The sequence below is a fragment of the Pinus tabuliformis genome, chromosome 9 (assembly GCF_031772625.1).
Source record: "Pinus tabuliformis cultivar Carrire ecotype Pingquan chromosome 9, CPIR1, whole genome shotgun sequence".
Lineage (NCBI taxonomy): Eukaryota > Viridiplantae > Streptophyta > Pinopsida > Pinales > Pinaceae > Pinus > Pinus tabuliformis.
The window spans coordinates 345,863,629-345,884,790 of NC_142307.1; the positions used below are offsets into that span (position 1 = coordinate 345,863,629).

The following is a 21,162-nucleotide window of genomic DNA, read 5'->3' on the forward strand; positions in this document are numbered from 1 at the left end:
GTTACTCGAGATGGAATAAAGGAGATCTTGGTTGGTGGAACCGTGTGTAGACGACATGTAGTCATTGAATGGGGGAAAATGATGAAATATAGTTGTTGAAAGTGATTAAGGAAACGCGTAATTAATATCATCAATACCGATTTTACCCCAGTGATCATAACTACTACTTAATTTTAGAGGATTCAACTTGGTCTATAGAATGCTAAACAGGCTTCTTGACACAGATGTATAAATTCTATAGTGATTAGAACCACTCAACAACAAATTAACAATTAAATACCTTATTTACGAAACGAACCCCTGTTTCTGTGGCTTAAATCTATATTAAGCAAGCAAATAAGTTATGATAATTAGCATCAATGCAAACGCTGTGGAAATTAATAAAACAATTAGAAAAGAAATTAAAAAATGAAGTTGGTTGAGGGAATTCCGGTTCTAGAGAGTGCAATTCATGGTGCATATAAAGGAGTGGGACTTCAATCCCAAATCAAGAGCTCTGTTGAAACTCAGCTTTCGAGTGCCCGTCTTGGTGAAGAGGCAGTCGACTTCTTTTTCGCTGAAAAGGCACTCGATTGCATTCTTCTTTTTCTTCTTTTCAAAATTGGAACACTCGATTGCATTTATTTTAATAAAGATGAGGTTTCTTGTCCTTATATTAGCTGTGAGTTTCACAGGCTCTTCCGTGTTGCCAGGAGCGAGTTCAATACGCACCCCTAGTTTAGCTAATTCCGGTGGTACTACGCTCAACGTTCAGCAGTATGGTGCAAAAGGTGATGGCATCACAGACAATAGCAAGGTGAGAATTAGTTGAGTGAGTTATATGAATGAATGAATGAAGTGATGAAATGAATAATGAATGACATGGCCGGTTATGGGTTTATGTTTGAGAATTTGATCATCATGTGTGCGATATATCCAGGCTTTTTTGGCAGCTTGGAATGCGGCCTGTTCTTCTACTCAACCGTCTACCATCAATATACCAAACGGAAAATATGTGGTTGGTCCAGTTTCGTTTACAGGACCTTGTAAGAATGCTGGCATAACTGTGCAGGTAATTGCTGGAGCTAACATTATAATATATCTATTCCCGAAGCTAATTGGTATGAAGATGTTGTGATAGAATATTTAATTGGTTTTGAGCGACAAGAAATTTTGTTTTTTGGCATGCAGGTAATTGGGGATCTCATTGCACCAACGGACAATAGTGTGTGGAAAGGTGACAGCAACTTGTACTGGTTAGAGTTCACGAATGTAGATGGTCTAACCATCAGCGGCGGGGGGAGTTTGGATGGAAATGGAGCCTCGTGGTGGAACAACGTGTGTAGTAAGAATCAACAGGTAGCTGCAAAAAATGTTATTCGTTTATATATTTTTCGTGATTTGGAAAGAGCATGAATGACACTACTGTATCCCCATTCTGACTGGAATACGTTACGTTGTGTGGCGCTGGCGGCGGTGGTGGTGTGCAGTGCAAACCAGGGCCTGCGGTATTGCCTCCAGCCATTCTTATATAACATATATCATGTCTATAAAGAATTTGAGTGTTTTGCATGAATGAATAAGCAGATACGTACGTACGTGATGTTGATTGATGGAATGATAATTAATGTGCAGACATTACGATTGGCGGGAAATAAGAATGTGGTGTTAAGAGGCTTTAGGTCCATTAACAGCAGGCAGTTCCACATCTCCCTTGATTCATGTGACAACGTGCTGGCAGAAGGATTGACTATCCAGGCCCCGGTGACAGCCCCAACACCGATGGGATTCACGTTGCTTCTTCTAACGTCCATATTCGAAATGTCCACATCGGAACAGGTGGATCATATAATTTCCCATCACCATACCATACCATTTCTAAAGTAGCGACGTTGGAGCTACATGGTCAACTAATATAAGAGTATCAAAGATAAAGATTTAATAATAATAATATTATTATTATTATTAAAATTACCTCTGGGTGCGGTGGTGTGCAGGAGATGATTGCATCGGTATTTTGGAAGGTACTTCCAATCTTCTGGTTGAACAGGTTACTTGTGGACCCGGCCACGGAATCAGGTAAATTAAATTAAATTAGTGCATAAATAAATTTTCAATATCGCGGCCAGCACTTATAATTGGAAAGTTGAGCATGGATTTTGTATATATATGCAGCGTTGGAAGCCTTGGCAAATATCCATCTGCGAATGGAGTGACGAACGTGACTGTGGACGGAGCTCAATTGAGCGGGACTCAGAATGGAGTTAGGATCAAAACATGGCCAGGAGGCAAGGGCTTTGCTAAAGGCTTAACATTTAAGAACATAGTAATGAGCAACGTACAGAATCCAATAATCATTGACCAGTATTACTGTCCACATTGCTCTGGCCAGGTCATAACTCATTCTCAACAACTTTAATATTTCTATTTCTTTACATACATACATACATATTGAAGTGAGCGCAGCTGAGTTTTGTAATTGACATTAATGGTATTTATATTGCCTTCGCGGTGTAGGAATCCGTTACAAACGTGCAGCTCAGCAACGTGGTGTACCAGAATATAAGTGGAACCTCAGCAACTGAGGAAGCCATTAATTTGGCATGCAGTAAGAGCGTGCCATGTGAAGGTGTCCAACTACAAGCAGTGAATTTGAATTATGCAATTGCAAATAGTGGAGCTCAAGCTGTGTGTAAGAATGCCAAAGGGATTAGCGTTAATTCCGTAAGCCCCCCCGTATCTTGCTAAAACTAGAATTCAATTCTGATCTACTTTTCTAATTAGTAAGCGATCCTCCAAATGGCAGCTCCAATATACATGCATGATGCTGGTTTTCTTGTGTTACGGAGCTTCCTACGTATCCTACTGTATTGAACGTTTGGGAATTCTTATTCTTTTGCCCAACGAATTGCACTAATGAATGAAACAGCTGCCAATAGGCCTCGCTTATTTATTTCTTTGCCTTTCACCATTTTATTTTGGCATATTGTCCTTTACATTATTTATTCAAAGGATTCGTCTTTCATCATTTTCGCATGTTATTTTATATTAGCCCAGAATGATCACATATGCAACGTAAACGTAAAAATGGCTAGCCGCAGGAATGCGATCAACGTAACATGCTAGTTTAATATTTATAAATAATAAATACTAATATCGTGATGTCTTACTCGAGAACGATCAAACAGATTTAATTATAATTATAATATCTAGACACTTACAATCATAATATCAATTTAATAATTAATACTAAAAATAAAACCAATAATATAATAGCAAATTTTAATATTAATATTAATTGTAAAATTATTGTTTTTAAATCATTTTTCAATATTAATTTTATTTACATTATTTTAATAATATTAATATTAATTTTATCTATAATAAAATTAAATATTTCCAATAAAAAAATCAATTTCCCTAATGATTTCCCCGGATACCACCTCTATTTATATTCCACTATATTGAAAACATATAACTGTGCTTCGGAAAACTTCTCAATACCAACTACATTTAATTGAACTTCTCCTCTAACCTTGAAAAGAAATGTTTTTGTTCTTTTTTGCTGCACCGACCCCTCTATACAGTCCCTGGGTAAGTGGGGATTTGAACTCGTCACCTTTGAACTCGTCACCTTCAGTACAGGGCTCGCTTTTCTAGAGAACTTTACCGCATTGAGAACTTCACCGCATTGTGATTACAAAATCGCCTACCCGTGGGACTAAACCTAAAAAGAAATGTTATTTTCACATAGAGTATAATTTAATTTAATTTAATTTTTTAATTAATATAAAATTATGAATTCATAATTCTATTAGCATAAAACTAATTTTGATACCTATTGTACTAGATACTTTATAATTTAACATGAGCACTTTATAGTTTAATATGGGAGATGTTGTAATGGCTATAGAATAATGTAAATATTTAAATATTAGTTCAATATGAGGAAATGGTGTAGTGGTTGTGAATGACTCTAAATGGTCTACCTTATCAAGGTAGGTTTCCGATATATTGTTTGTTTGGTAAAATATGCAACTATATGTATTATGCTTTTGATAAAACTTAAAATAAAAATATTCATTTGTGAAATTTCTATAAATATAAATAATGTTATTAAGAATCAATATAAATCTATTCAACAAAAGTTGAGAGGAACCAAATTTTTCAAGATGCAATTTCTTTTCAAATTTTATATTCAAAATAAGATTTACATTTTTAAAGGTTTGATTTATTTGCTAACTTATTAGATAGCGAATTATGATGAATCTATTCTAGTTTATCTATAATAGTAATGTGTCAAACTTAAATTTTCTATGCATAATAAATATTTACTTTGTCAATATATGCTATATGTTGTAAAGATATAGAAATTAAGATATATAGGACTTTACATGTTCCTATAAATGAATAAATATAAAATCATGAATAAATTTTCTTTTCAAGTTTTATACTCAAAATAAAATTTACATTTTAAAAGATCTCATTTATTTCCTAACTTAATAGATTAGGAATTTTATTGAATCTATGCTAGTTTATATGTAATAATAATTCCTTAAACATAAAATTTCTATGTAGTTGATCAATAATTATATTGAATTTATACTAATTTATACATAATAGTAATGTATTATAAATCAATTTTCTATGCATCATAAATATTTACATTGTCAATATATGCACAATGTCAGGCCAGGGTAACTCCACATTGAACGAGAGAAAACACTGATTGATTTTATTCATTAGCTACCACATTATTTATACATATACAAAACGGATCAGTTCATCTTCTAGATGACTGTCCAGCTTCACCTCATCCGTTTCGGATTAGGTGTCAACATTCCCCCCTTAATCTGAAGGGATGTTGGTGAGTCCAAGCATCATTCTGAATCTTTCAAGCTTTTCTCTTCCAAGCGCTTTGGTGAAGATGTCTGCAATTTGCTCGTTTGTGGAACAATGACGGAGATGGATTGTTTTGGCCTCAACATGATGTCGGATCAGATGATATTTAGTATTGATGTGCTTAGTACGATCATGGAACTTTGGGTTCTTGGCCAACTTTATTGCAGATGTGTTATCAATCATGAGTGGAGTTGATTGTATTTGCTTTACCTGCAAATCTTCAAGAATTTTCCTGAGCCACACAATTTCTTTCGTTGCTTCAGCTGCTGCCACATATTCTGCTTCTGTTGTGGAATCTGCTGGTACTGATTGTTTGCGTGATCTCCAGGAGACAGCTCCCGATCCAAGATTCATAGCATATCCTGAAGTAGATACCCCAGTTTCTTTGTCTCCATCGAAGTCTGAATCAGAGTATCCAATCAAGTTGAAGTTGTCCACCTGTGTATACTTGATTCCAAGGTCTTGAGTTCCCTTCAAGTACCTTAGAACTCTTTTTGCAGCAGACCAATGTCCCTCACAAGGCTTTTGCATAAACCTGGAGAGGATTCCAACAGCAAATGAAATGTCTGGTCTGGTAGTAGTGAGGTAGATGAGACTTCCTACAAGCTGTCTATACTTTGTTGCATCCTCAAATTCCTTTCCTTCAGTAGATGTGAGCTTCAAGTTTTGTTCCATTGGAGTAGAAAGGGGATTGCACTCTGTCATGCCAAATCTGTATAACAAATCTCCAATGTATTTCTTTTGAGAAAGAAATATGGACTTTGGATGTTGGGTTACTTCAATGCCAAGATAGTAATGAACATAGCCCAAATCAGTCATTTCAAAAAATTTTCCTAATTCTTTCTTTATGGATGCAATATAGCTTTCATTGTTCCCTGTCATTAAAAGACCATCTACATATACCACAAGATATACAACTGTTTTGCCAACTTTCTTGACAAATAAAGTTGCATCATCAAGATCAAAATGATTGAAGTTGAGTTTCAGAAGATGCTCAGTTAGTTTTTCATACCAGGCTCGTGGTGCTTGTTTGAGGCCATACAAGGACTTCACAAGTTTGCATACTTTGTGTTCATGTCCTTTCACAGCAAATCCTTCAGGCTGGAACATAAAAACATTCTCTTTTAGATCTCCATTCAAGAATGCAGTTTTTACATCCATTTGATGGACTTTCCAACCGTTCTGAGCAGCTAGTGCAAAGAGTGTCCGGATGGTGGCCCATTTTGCTGTGGGAGCAAAAGTTTCCTCATAATCGACCCCTTCCTTCTGTGCAAAACCTTTTGCCACAAGCCTAGCTTTGTGCTTGTCAAGTGAGCCATCAGCTTTGTACTTGTTCTTGTAGACCCACTTGCAGCCAATTGGTTTGGTTCCAAATGGAGGATCAACCAGCTTCCAAGTGCCATTCTTTATGAGGGCATCATACTCCTTCTGCATCGCTTCTTTCCATTCATCATGACAAGCAGCTTCTTTGAAGGAAGTTGGTTCAAAATCTGTAGACAAGTTCAATTCACAATCATAAGTAACATCCATATCAACAGGTGAATTAGAGTTATCTACATCACCTCCATCTTGTCGGTTTGAATTTCTGGTTCCTGTTTTTCCAATTTCATCAGGATGAACACTTTCAAGTGTCTTTGTCAGCCACTTTGGAGGACCTTTCTGAGATGGTCCAGGCTGTTCTATTGATTGAGTTGGGTCTGAATCAAGATTGAGTCTCCCAATTCTATCAATTACATCACTTAAAGCATCATCCGTTGTTGGAGTGTCATGCAGGGGAGGTTGTTCTTCAGAAGAAGATTCCACATGTTGATCTAGTATAGGAATCCCCCCTTCAAGATGTGGAATCTGATTATCAAACTCTTGAAATGATTTCGGTTTTGTGAATCTATCTAAGCGATCAAGTTGCCGCTCAACAACACTGTCAGATTTGGATGATTCAAGAAAAATGAAATCTCTAGATAAAACAAACTTTTTATTTACTTCATCATAAAGGCGGTATGCTTTAGATGTGTTTGAATACCCCAGGAAGATACACTTACGACTTCTAGCACCAAGTTTGTTTCTATGTACCTTTGGTATTAAAGCATAACAGGTGGAACCAAATATCCTGAGATGTTTTACCGAAGGAACATGTCCATACCATAATTCATAAGGAGTCTTGTTTCTTATAGCACTAGATGGACATCTATTCTTTATATATGCAGCACATAGAACAGCATCAGCCCAAAACATTGTCTTTACATTTTTGAAGAAAAGCATGGATCGTACCATATTCAAAATTGTTCTGTTCCTTCTTTCAGCTACACCATTCTGTTGAGGATTATAAGGCACAGTTGTTTGATGTTTAATCCCATGTTGGCGAAGATATTGTTCAAATTCATTTGATGTATATTCTTTTCCATTATCAGTGCGAATAGACCCAATATGAGATTGTGCATCATTTTCAATCCACTTATGAAAATTCTTGAATGTTTGAAAAGCATCAGATTTGTTCTTTAATAAGTAAACCCAACACATTCTGGTGTAATCATCAATAAATGTCATGATATACTTATTTCCATTTGCAGAAGGAACAGGCATTGGACCACATAAATCTGAATGAATAAGTTCAAGCTTCCTATGTGCTCTTGAATGTGAATCATGAAAAGACTGTTTGCTATGCTTTCCTAGAATGCAAGCATCACATTGTTTATGTTTTCTAGGAATTGTAGGCAAACCAGCAACACCATTTTTCTTCAACAAGCGGAGACTATCATAGTTTAAATGTCCAAATCTAGCATGCCATAATAAACTTGATGGAAGTGTACCTTCATCATGATGAGAAATATATGAAAAATGTTGTGCATGAGCAGAGGTTCCTTGCAGTTTAAGAAGTCTTTCTTCTTCTATACCCCTCATGACAAGTGAATGGTCAGATGCCTTTCTTACCTCAAGCTTTCCATCAAACATATGAATGGAGTGACCTTGCTGGCGGATGTGGACCAGGGACAACAAGTTTCTCTTGAGCTGTGGGAGATATAGAACATGATCCAGAAGAAAGTCTGGAAGATCAGGCAGTTTAAGCCTGACTGTGCCAAGCCCTGATGGCTTGATTTTTGACTGATCTGCAAAGTATACTGCTCCATCAACATTATCAGTGAAATCTTCAAAAAAATCTTTCCTATGAGTCATATGACAGGTTGCTCTTGAATCAAGCAACCAGTCATTTTTCGAAGAAGTAAGTGAAGCATTAAACAGATCTTCATTTACTCCAATGTTACATTGTGCCTCAATATAGTGAGCGGATTCAGGTGCTTTACCTTTGTCTGAGTCATCAGTTTTACCTTTCTGCTGATTTCTTCTCTGCTCAATCTTTTCCCATGGTAGCTTGCATGTAGAAGCATCATGAGATCCTTTTTGTTTGCAGCGAATGCAATGTAAGTCTGCCTTTTCTTCTTGAGGGTGTCTGCCCCCCATGCCTCTGAAGTATCTTCTTCTTTCTCTTGAATGCATACTGTAACAAAATATCTCTGCTAAAAAAAAAAAAAACTTCTCTTGATAAAAGACTTCTGCTGGAATTTTTTTTTTTTCTTATGCCATAGCCCTATGCACTTTATTTTCTTCTGGAAACAACAATGCTTTGAATAATATGAACTGCATATATTAATTCAACAAACTGCTTTGATTTCAACAAACTGCTCAGCCACTATAAAAAAAACGCATCTCAAACTGCTTTGAATTCAGCAAACTACTTTGAATTCAACAAAACTGCTCAACCATTACAAAAAAAACACATCTCCACCTTATACAAAAAAACGCCATACAAGGTCAAAAAATCAACTGCATAATACTGAAGTCCTAGCAGTCTTCGCGACTTTTGAGGCTCTTGCGTTCTGAGTCTTTGATTGTCACTAATGGAAAACGCAGTCATTCTTACAATAGAACGCAGGTATCAAAGCAGTCACCATTCTTGCAATAAAAAACGCAGTCATTCTTTATGCATTTTATTGTGTATAATCAACTTACGGACCATGGGCTGGCACAAAACTTTTCTGAGATTCAAAACGCAGTCACCATTAAAAAGGCAGTAAGTATTGACTTGCAGATATTATACTGATTTGCTGCATATGCCCATGGTTTGACATTCTTCCACAACATCCAATTAAAAAGCCGCACTAACAACACTTACAGGGCATTCAATATTAAAGGCATTCAATATTAAAGCTAAGAGAGTACAGCCAATACATCGGACGCCCTCAATGTCACGTATTCGGATCCATCACTTTTAAACTAATTACCAGCAAATTTCAGGCATAAAACGCAGGCAATGCGCTCAGGCAGCATTCAATATACCATGTGACTGATTCATAAAACGCAGGGACTGTTACCATAAAGACGCAGGGACTGTTACCATAAAACGCAGGTAATAAAACGCAGGGACTGTTACCATAAAAACGCAGGTAATAAAGCATACAAAACTCGCATTACTCCGCATCTCCACAAACAGGCCCGATCTACAGAAGTTTTCTGATAGTTGTAGGTTATGCCACCATTACAAAAACTCAGACTTCAATAAAAACGCAGTCACCATCAGTCTTCAACGCAGTCACATGAATCAGTATTCATTAAACTAAGAAGGCAGCCACCAAAAACGCAAAATCTTGAATGCATACCACAGTCACCATTGAAAAAAACGATACCTCAGCTCTCAGTTCAACAGCATCAACGCATAGGTAACGGAGGGCGCAATACTCAAGGTCTGAGGGCGCAGTCTCCAGAGGCGCAGTCTCTGGCAGAGCGCAGCGAATTTAGGCAGAGGCAGAGCCATGGAATCACGCCAGAGCAGGACAGGAGTTACTACTATTTTAGGGACTGGGACCTGAGCTCTGATACCATGTCAGGCCAGGGTAACTCCACATTGAACGAGAGAAAACACTGATTGATTTTATTCATTAGCTACCACATTATTTATACATATACAAAACGGATCAGTTCATCTTCTAGATGACTGTCCAGCTTCACCTCATCCGTTTCGGATTAGGTGTCAACACACAATATATAAAAATTAAGATATATAAGATTTTGCAACAAATTACCCCTTGAAGGATTGTCTGGTCATCTTCACATATTCTCTTTTACATTAGACAAGACTACCAAGATGTGTAGCTAAAATTGTGCAAAAAAAACAAAAAAAATATAATAACTTAAAATATATATATATATATATATATATATATATATATATATATAAAATTACAAGTTAACTTTTATGTCTAATCCATAATAATATTATAACTTAATATTTTAAATACATATTTATTTATATATTTAAAAAATATTAGTATTATCAAACATTTAGAGAATAAAAGAAAATAGTCAAAGAATTTGTATTTCTTATCACTACCACGCATCTGGAAGATTCTGCTTAGATATATGCAAAAGTGTGGAAGTCGGGAGATCTATCCAAAAATCTAATTGGATGCAATGGTTATTAAAACCCTAAATGGGAAATCAATCAAAATAAGTGTTGGGGTTGAGGATTGAGTGCAAGAAATGAAGCATAAGGTTCACGATAAGCTAGGAATTATGATGAATTCACAAAGTATGATCTATGCATGGAAAGATTTGAAAAATTTGTTTCAATTGCACAACTATGACATTGTTTAAGATTCATTCATTATCGTAAATTTGATATTGCTCGGTGGAGCCCCAGGATCAAGCATTCCACCAGGAAAAACTTCAACGATTAATGGTCCAAGTTATTTTAAGGGTGCACTGAGAGGGAAAGTTTCCACACAAACCCAAAATTTGACTATCCTAGGGCCTTACCTAGTTGAGAAGGAAGAGAAAGCACTCGATTTGGTAATAAAATTGGTAGAAGTTTGTGCTCATTTTATTATTCTCCAAGATATAGGTTTGGTGTATCGATTTAATGGATTTTGGCCCAAGTTTAAAGATCTACATCAATGGATCTACCTCAACTCCAAGACTAAAAATTGTGATATCTACCTAAGTGGAAATGGAGCCTTTTTGTTTCAATTCAATAATTAGACATATCTAGACTATGTCATAATGAAGGACCATGGTTTTGTTGAACAATGGGTATCTTTGTAACTCCATGGTTTCCATCTTTTGATGCCACAACAATGGTCGTTATAAAGATAAATGTATGAGTAAGGTTGCACAATATCCTATTTCCTTTTTGGCGCCATCATGTTTTAGAATGCATTGGAAATTCATTGGGGAGATTTATAAATATGGATCGAGAAAGAATGGACAAAGGTATCTTTACTTTTACCCACATCTACGTGGAGATAGACTTAAGGAAAGGCCTACTAGATAACATCCATCTCATTCATCAAGATTTCAAGTGTACACAATAGCTAGACTTTGAAAATACTGCATTTAGTTGTCAGATCTGCCATCAGACATGGGACCTACAGAACACATGCCCTCAAGTAAGAAAAGGGATAGAGAAAAGTTCTCAAAATCCAAATGGATGGAAATTTTCAGATTTTCCTTCTTTAGATGAGGAAGATGAAGAAATGGATTAGAGTCTTCAACGACCAGAAGCATAGAATCAATAAGGCTCCCAAGTGGAGGAGTGAGAAGAGAAGAAAAATGATTATGCTAAACATGTCGAAAAAGCCAACAATTTAGTAGATATCCAAACTAGAGGAAATCAGCATGAGGAAATCTAAAACATCTAAGAAGCAGCATAGATCATAATAGTAGAGAAGTATAAGGTGGTCATACCCTTTCAAAATGAAATATGGGGCATAAAGCGAACCCATACATCTGAGAGTTTGAATTCATACAAATAAGTTCCCCCTGAAGGTGGAAGGCATGCAACTGGAAATAGTATCAGCCGCTCCCAATTAAGAAGTTTTGTGAAAGGTGGAACAAAGGAAAGGAAAAAGAGGAAACTAATTGATTATTATCAGACGAAGCCCTGCCAATTTTATGTAATTTTTATTTTTTATTTTTTCCCCTCTTTATGTGCATTGGCCTGAAAGGCTGATATGATCAAACTCTTCGAGCCATCTGCAAATGTAATTTTTTTCCTTTGTTTTCAGGTTGAATAAAATTACGATTTCTCTTTGGAAAAATATGTATTTTTTAAGAACTTTATATTGTTGGCATTATGATGCATGTGTTGTCCTTGATGGAAACTCACTAGAAGTAGAATAAGTATATGGTAACTATATGAATTTATAGGTCAGATCAGAGGTGACAGAAAGATTGAATGAAGATATCAAAGGTGACAGAATGATGGAACAAAATAATGTTCAAAGGTTTGATACAGGGAAATTATTAGTGTTGTCCTTGATAAGAAACCCACCCGATGAGTTGTCCTTGATGACAACCTATTTGATGAATGGAATACTTAACAATGGTATAAACAGGATGTGACAGAATTCATGGTAGTTGTCTTTACAGATGTGACAAAATGCAGATCAATTCAGAGAAATCAGTTTAGAAGTGATACATGATGGCAACTCACATTGTAATAGGACAATTCAGAGATAACAAAGTAATGGCACATAAGAATAGGATGATAGGATAAAGGATTTTGGATCAAAATCAAGCAATTGAAGAAAAAGAATGGTTTAAGTTGTATTAAGTTGTATATGTTATTTACCCTAGTCAAAGTAGCGTATACACATGGGTAGACAAAATAAAAGGAGAGTATACATATGCATGAACTTTCACAAGAGGAAAGGCCTGTATGGGATGGAAAATTAAGGTTAGAGAATACCAGGGGTTCCTACCATGGTAATGGCCCATAGTAATGAGTGCAGCAAAGAATATTGATCTCAAAAAATAATACCATCATCATAACTATGGTTTTCACCCGAGGTATTGAGAAAGGCTAAAACTATATAAGGAGGTGAAGATCAAAGTGAGAAGGTGTGCAAGTAATGAAAATTTATGAAGATTTAAATCCAAAGAAAATATGCATGTTATGGGTTATTGATGCTCTGCTTGATCTAAACTAAGTATGCACCTGAGTGTTTGATAATGGATGAGATTGAATGACGGATTAGGATCATGAGACCTTAAATGACTGATCATTGTATGACATGATAATGGATAGGCTAGATTTGAGTGCTAACACATATTTTATCCTTTATATGATATGATATGGGTATATCTGAAGACTGTAATAGCCGCGAAGTTATAAGTTATTATTTGTAGATCTATACGTTGGTTCGCATTGGTGAAGGCACATATACACACTAGTTCGACACTTCCAAATAGCGTATGCAGAAGAAAATCGTTTTGTTTAGAGATGACTAGTCAGTGCTGCTATTTTATTCCTATTTTTCAATGATGTCTTCATTAGATCTAAAAGTCAAACTAATTGTTTAAGGAGATTGAGTTTGGTTGATTGATTGTTTGAGTAAGAAGTGTGATCTTTGCTACTATTTGTTTATAAATTTGTAATATGCCAGTGGATCTTCAGAATGTCATTGGTTGGTACAGTTTTTGGTTCAGAGGTTTTATGATTCAATATATTTAGAGGTATACGCAGGTTGGGTTACAGAAAGTATCGTATACATGCAGGTTGGCTTCATTGAAGTAGCGTATACATCCTGACATATGATTTTTGAGGTTGTAGTTGATTTTGGTTGTTGATGCAATGTTCTGAGTTCAGATCTGTGTTCTGGTTACAGTGATCTGACTATCCCAGTTGATTGGTTGTATTTTGATTAAGTGTCGATTGATTGGGCTTTGAGTGAATGATTGATACAGTTGTATCAAAAATTGACGATTGGGTGGTTCAGTTATGTTAGAGGTTTTAGTTATTGATTGATTTAGTTGTGGTTGATTTAAAGATTGATGATTGAGTTTTAGATTTGATGAGTTTAAGTGATTGGTTGATGCAGTTGTATTTGACGGTTGTATTGCTGTGGTGATTGATTTTTAGCTTCAGTGTTACTAATGGGTCTAGTATGAAAATTTGATGAAACATGGTCTACATATTGTGTCAATGTGTACTAGGAGTATCCAGTCTGAAAAATTATGGAGCGTGGTCCCTAGAGGAAGAGTGAAGGTGGTAGCCTTCTGTAGGTTGGCGCCTACGTATTGGTAAACATATAAGTTAGTACATGACCTAGGGGGTTGGAGATCCCTTCCAATAGTAGCTGGAGAATGAGTGAAGGTTGTAGCCTTTTGTAGGTCGGCACCTACATACTGGTGAACATATCAACTAGTACAAGAGCTAGGGAGTTGTAGCTCCCTTCTAGTAGAAGCTCGAGAATGAGAGAAGGTTGTAGCATTCTGCATGTGGGTGCCTACATACTGGTATGAGTTTGTGCCAGTACAAGATTGTAAACAATTTTTTTATATTAAAAAGAAGACAAAAACAACAACAGGTGGTTTTCTCTCGCATTGGGTTTCCACCTTAAATCTAATGTTCATGGGTGTTTCTTATGTGGGATGGTTTATCTATTACAACACATGGTTAATGTTTATCTAATGGTTAATAAAGTACTAATGCATCAGCTAAAAACAAACATTTGATGGATTAACTGAATCGTAAGTTCACCGTATATATGCTAATTTTCTTAAGAACAGTTGCGTACACACGCAAGTTCCATTCAGTAAAGTCGTGTATAGAAATCTGAATATGAAATTTAAAAAGTTATTGATTTGTAAATACTGATTCACCCCCCAACCCCCCCCCCCCCCCCCCCTCCTGCCCCCCACCACCTCCCATCACCAGTATTTTTCCCAACATATATATCTAATATTAGTTTAATTTTGTTGAGAAGTACATTCTATAGTCTAATATAAGGGTGTTGTGAGATTCCATTCACATTCAATCTCGAGTTAACATGTTTTCACTTTAATTTAAAAATAAAATATACTCTAAATAACTAAATAAAACAAACTTGAATTGAATAAAAACAAAAATGAATATATTGAAAACAATGTTCATTCCTCGGCTTGAAAATAGTGGAAATAAATTTACATTGTGCTAACATCTTTATTCCAAATTCCATTTTATTGTTAATTTTACATATCCACTGATTTCAAAATGTTTTTAGGTTGAAAATTAAGACCAATTTAAATGACATGACCCATTAATGGTAAAAATCAAATAATAAACATTCAATTTTATAATTATAATATTTACAAAATCTTTTAAGAAAATGAATTTTTTTTTTTAATATTTCAAAAATTGATTAGTTATTTATTTAGTATTCATTTATGTATTATATATTTTTTTTCCCTAAGAAAAAATCATAATTTTATTAATTAAAACAAAATTACATGTTGTAGATGCTCAAAGAGCATTTAGTCAAACCAGTCAAATCTGGTGCTCAGAGAAACAGTACGGAATAAATACAAAAATATAAACTACTGCTAAAAGGAAAAATTTGATTACCTTTTTCATCCTTTCTTCTTTTCTACGTTCTACCATCCTCCTTGATTTGGAGTGGTCATTACAAGTGCTTGCTGGTTCTCTTTATTCACATTTGGAATTTCCTTATCTAAATTCAAACTCTTAGAAACATGATGTTGTTAGAAGCCTCTCGTTTCCTTTTCTTTAGGGATCTTCTCGTGCTACATTGTTGAGATTGGGGTTCCTGATGCTTCTTGATTATCTCACCCATTTGCTACGCTTTCTTATGAATTATGAGTTCCTTCATTGATAGGGATACACATTTTGCCATCATCCTCTTCGTGTTTAGATTGTTTCTCTGGAAAGTTTCATCCCTTGTGCTTCTTCACTAGTTTCTATTTCCTCCTTATCTCTTTCTTCACCATAGGAAATTTATTTTATATATGTGCTATTTGTCGACATATTTGAAACCTAAAGGTCATGTTTTCAAAGCCTAGAAATAGTGTCGAACACTAGTTTTTATGTGCCACGAGGATGTGATTTGGGAATCCTTTGCTGAGGTCCACCTACACACAAATTCTGGTGAAAGTCTAGATTATGTATTCGTTTCTTTGTATATTTGTCTTTATGTACCTCCCTATGGTATTCTCAATTCCTTCTAGCACTTTGTGGTGTTATAAATGAAGGGGTAGATTATGCATTCTAATCCAAACTGGCATTCTTGATACCACCATTATATTGGCATCAATTTTTATGAACCATGGCATAATAAAACATCCCACATTGCCCTAGAATCATGGTCCATCTCGTAAGATATATTCTCGTGCCTCCAATGATTGAAACTTTACTATGAAGAAACCCATGGATCATAGGTGAATCTCACAATTAATTGTTCAATTTGTGAAAATCTACTAAAATAGATCCACTTGTTTTGGCCAAAAACTATTGAATCTGCATATGACTGCATGGGATTCAAAGATTGTAAGTAGATAATTTTTCTCTGATAGATCTACTGCCATTTCTCGGACTTGATTCAGTTGCTCCACAATATAGGGGTTGGGTATATTAAGAGTCTGATCTATTTTGGATGAGGCATTAAAATTCCCTTTTAAGTGTTGAATGAAGTACCTCCATTTACTTGTCCCATATTGTTTGACTTTGATCCTTTGGGGAAAATAGATCCAGGAAAACCCCACCCCAACCTTAGATTGATAAATATTGAGGAATTTTGTTCAACTCCTTGATTTGGTAGCAACATTTCATCTTGCATAGATCTATCTGCACAGAACAGAGTTTGCATCTCCATTGGAATATTTAATCTTTTATAGATCTCTCATTTCAGATCCAACACCAAGAAGTTGTTTCGAACCCCTATAAGAAGTGATCTACCAACTAGAGTCTTTGCAAAAAATTTAAAGGAGACTTATTCTTCCAACGTTGTCATAAGATTATTATTCTTACACCTCTCTGTCAAATCTGGGGCTATATAAGGAACATTTATAATTATTGAAGTTTCAACACGCTTTATCATGTCCCGATCCATGTTTAAGCAGGGTGGAAACCATGCCAGAAATGGATTGAGAGATCCTACCAGGAGATCTCTAGGGAGCTGCATTTGCCATATCAGATTTGCAAGTGGAAACACTTGCCCTTGATCCCCATAAACTCGATTTATGTAAACAACACTAGATCTCCAAAGATCATCACTCGTAGGGAGTAAGAGATCCAAAAATGTGTTGTAGAGTCTCGTCTCCCTTAACTTGAAATCAATTGTCAGATATATTAATTTGATTAAGCTTGTGGCTCTCAATATTTTTCCTATCGAAGGTGTCACCTCCTGTGCTGCTCAACCACTACTCGTCTTCAGCACAAACACTTGATTCAATTGGATCCATCCCAAAACTAATCCAAAGAAACCTCGAACCTCCTTTGATGACCATCGAAAATAAAATATCCCCTATACACAAATCAATTTGATTGCTTGAGGCAAGAAAACACTTAATGGTGACGTCTTCTGTTGCACAAGCGATTATCACTTCTCATATTAATTATAGTAAATGGGAGCATATCCTTCTTTAACTTTGGAATTTTATATCTAATCATAGATATTAAATCCATGGAATTACGTTATACTTCAAATACAACATGATAAGGATGGTTACATTTCATTTTAAAGTTATAATGTTTTATTGGAATTGCCTAAATTTATTTCAAATTTCACAAGAATTTTTTAAAGTCTAACTTTCCAACCATATGTAATACTTAGGACATTTCTAAAGCATGCAAATTCTAATTTTTAAACATAATATTTAGGTCAAATGTTCGATAGTCATAATATATTGTTCCCTAAAAGCATCCATATATAGCACTAAAGTGTAACTAGCACCCTTGGAGTGAGGAATACATGGTCCTATTTGAATGGATTGGTCACATAACAGACATATTAAATTCATCCTTTTCACACAATTCAAATGCCATAGTTATCCCAACTAATTTATCAAGTGCATACTCAACCACTAATTCTACTACTTAGTTGACTCTCCGACTAGGTTGTTGACTATCAATTAATTGTCCCTGGAAGATTTAAACATATGATGAACTTGATTAGACTATTTTTCTATTAGGATATTAATTTATTCTTACTTAGACTTAAATATTGTAATTTTGTCTTTAGACATAGCGTTCTCATGGAATGTATGGCTCCATGATATATCTCATCCCCCAATTCCCCAAAATGGTATTAGAGCTACTATTTTTGGCCCTAGATTATTATCTACAAGAATTTTGGATGTTATACAAGCTTGTTATGTGTTAAATCTCCCCAGTAAAATGCATCAAACATTTTTACTTTAATATTGTACCATATTACAAGTCTATAGATAATGATCATGGGTTCCAACAAGAATTTTGCTTCTCAATGGCCATAATAGTAGTACATGGGAACACAATACAGTAACATTATTAAAAACTAAAAAGCTTTTATTTTTACAAACACTAATTTTAGATATAAAGGATGATGAGTTGAAAATTTTCATATAGGGAAAGAAGGATAACTTATATATAGGAGTCATAACAACGTACATATCCAAGGAAAATCACCTCAATACAGGAAACATTAAACATTTTCTATCCAATTGAAGTATGAAATACGTTCATGACTCTATTTGATAATATTGAAGAAGTTTATGTTATGTAGATTGATGAGTTTGTCTCTTAAAATTATCTTATCAAAGAGTTCAAAGTTATTTAGGTTGCAGCAAGGAACTAATATAATTAAAATTGGATGCACGTTGATTAGATTTGGCCAAAAAGAATGGTCAACTTTTATAATTATTATTTTTTAATTTGAAGACACCCCTAAAATATATCTTGTTCAACCATTTTTGTTATTATGGATTCCATAAAATAATATAATAATTGGTTTTCCTTTTTATCATTTATGTAGTTTAATAATTAGCTTCAAATTCCCTTATTAAGGGAAACTTGAACTCAAGAAAAAGGCGTACTTGATGAAGGATGAAGGTAAATACTAATGGAACTATAAAGGGAGAGCTTGAGTGGGAAATCAAGGGAAATAATGGTATTTCATTAGTTAGGTTGTTGAGAAGAAGCATGATGATATGGAATGAAGAAGAAAAGTAGGAATCATAAGACTTATAATTATTGTAGAAATTAGGACATATGGTTAAATTTTTCTTGTAAAGTACTAAAGATATAAAAGAGAGGCTCGGGAAGCCAAGAAAATGCATGCGGACTAGATGATTAAATAAACTATAACAATGAAATTTATAAATAATTTCTTACTTTTTAAGAATATTTATAGGTAGGGAGATATTTGTCCATAGATCTCTCTCTTATATTTTTCAGAAAGTGTGCAGAAAAGTGCAATGGATTCTCAAAATCTGAAACAAACACATTCCATTCATCACATAACAAAAGATAGGAGAAGCATACATGAAACCCTCACATATCGCTAAATTTTGCAAGCCCTATGAATAGCTCCAGAAACCCTTGTTTAGTCTGAAAATGTCGATCCAAGCTTCCTGATCCAATCCCCTATACACATAAACCACCCCAAAATATAATTTTTTCCCATCATGGAAGGTAGGTTATCATTTACTATCAATAATAAAAGCACATGCATATATAAAATAACATCACATATAAGGGAGATAATTCAAAAATACTTTCAAAAATCAAAATAAAAAAGTATATTATACATTGGTGCATTGATGAATACCTCCTCAATCCTTAGCATGACTGTTGGGCATCGAGTCCCACATAGCAGGTTTTGGGTGCAAGACCCAAGTTTTGGAAAACAATATTATAAGTCTCTGTGAATTGATGGCGCAAAGCGCGAAGTGTACAATTGAGTCATATGGTTGTCCGTGCTAAAAATTATATTGTAAACTAGTGTAAAGTCGGCCTACTCATGGTCTGAGGACCATGGGGTTGTATAAATAGAGTGAGTCTCTAAGTTGTAACTGGAGTGGATGATAGAGAGAGTAGTGAAGGAATGGTTCGAGCTTAGAGTAGGATTCTAAGTGTATTGGGTCGTAGTAGTAGGAAGAGGCTCTGCAGCTGAGTGCGTAGAGGCCTAGTAGATTCTGTAGCTGCGTACACGGACCCCTGCAGCTGAGTGCGCAAGGCGGTGTTGAGTCTGTAAGCAAGATTGAAGGTTAAATAAAGAGAAGTTGATTCCTATTTCTATGTAATTGTTATCTTGTTTATGCCTGTATTCATTTATGTATCATGCGCACTAATATGATTGCTGAGTATGTTGTAATAACGATAAATATTACACACACAAGTTAAGTAATCGGTTAATTAGCAAGGAACTTGGGTATTATAAGGGTCGCGCCACGAGTAGGGCTGCATGGAAGCCACACCACAGGTTACGAAGGGATCGCAAGTGCGTGTAGCGATAGGTCATATCGCGGACCTCCAGAAGCCCCTCAGACATCCCAAGGGTATAGAAACCTCTTTCTAGCACCCTCCCATACTACTTTGGGTGAGACCTCAGTCCGTGCTCCATGGACTATTTCTGAAAGTGCAAATAGTACCGGGATTTTTTTGGCTAAATCACCTTTGAACCTGGGTTAGGACAATACAAGCCAACAAATGGTTCCGTTCCCGAGACTGGGATCTGCATAAAGGATTTCTGATGTCGTGCCACTAGAATCTGACAAAGAAAGAAATTGAAGAGTGATTAGACAAGAAGATTCATTAGTTCGCAGCGCAGGAAAACAAAAATCCGTGAGTATCTAAGGAAAAATGGTTGGATCGCTACTTGTACACTGAAATCCACAAATTTTTCTTTGCATCTTTTCCATCTGAGCTATACGAGTGGATTGCAAAGTTAGCAGAAAACCAGGGAAGGTGTAGCTCGACAAACCAATAGTGTGGACTTCGGAACTAGTGCGCAGACTAGAAGCCTCATAAGAGAAGATAACACGAGCTGTGGACCACTGGCTTGATCGAATAATAGGAGGATTTATCACTGAGTTCACGGTAGACACAACCGTCAGCTACAATGAGGCCGAGCAACATTTTCTCAAGGGACCGCGAGGTAAGTATATTAAATCTTTGAACACTTGGATTAAGATGCTATTGTGTGAAAAGCCGGTTATGTGAATAAATTAATGTTTAGGACTAAGCGAAGTGGAAAGATCTACAGAAGCAGAAGTAGTGAGGAATTGGAAAACAATCCCTTAATTTCACCCTCACGGGAAAGGGGGGAGGAGCTTGTGAAAGTATCTCCGAGAAGCGCGGTCAGTTTGATAAGACAGAGAATTCCACATTTACCACCCCCACCCCCACCGCCACCCATTTCACTCTTCTTACCTCTATCTCCACCTACTCCACCTCTACTGCCACTTCAGCTCAGTATGGCAAGTGCAATCAAATTTCCAGTGTTCAGAGGAGTAGGAAATGAAGATCTAGACCAA

At 35.6% G+C, this 21,162-nt stretch overlaps 1 protein-coding gene across 1 annotated transcript; it reads left to right on the forward strand.

The window, feature by feature from the left end:
* The first annotated feature begins 408 nt into the window (after positions 1 to 408).
* LOC149148631 (exopolygalacturonase-like) lies at positions 409 to 2,896 on the forward strand. Its single transcript, XM_089442229.1, is given in 10 exon segments — positions 409 to 529; positions 675 to 796; positions 920 to 1,051; positions 1,171 to 1,338; positions 1,567 to 1,732; positions 1,735 to 1,818; positions 1,977 to 2,058; positions 2,155 to 2,371; positions 2,497 to 2,703; positions 2,786 to 2,896. Coding segments are annotated over 10 exon segments (1,410 nt in total).
* The last annotated feature ends 18,266 nt before the right edge of the window (positions 2,897 to 21,162 follow it).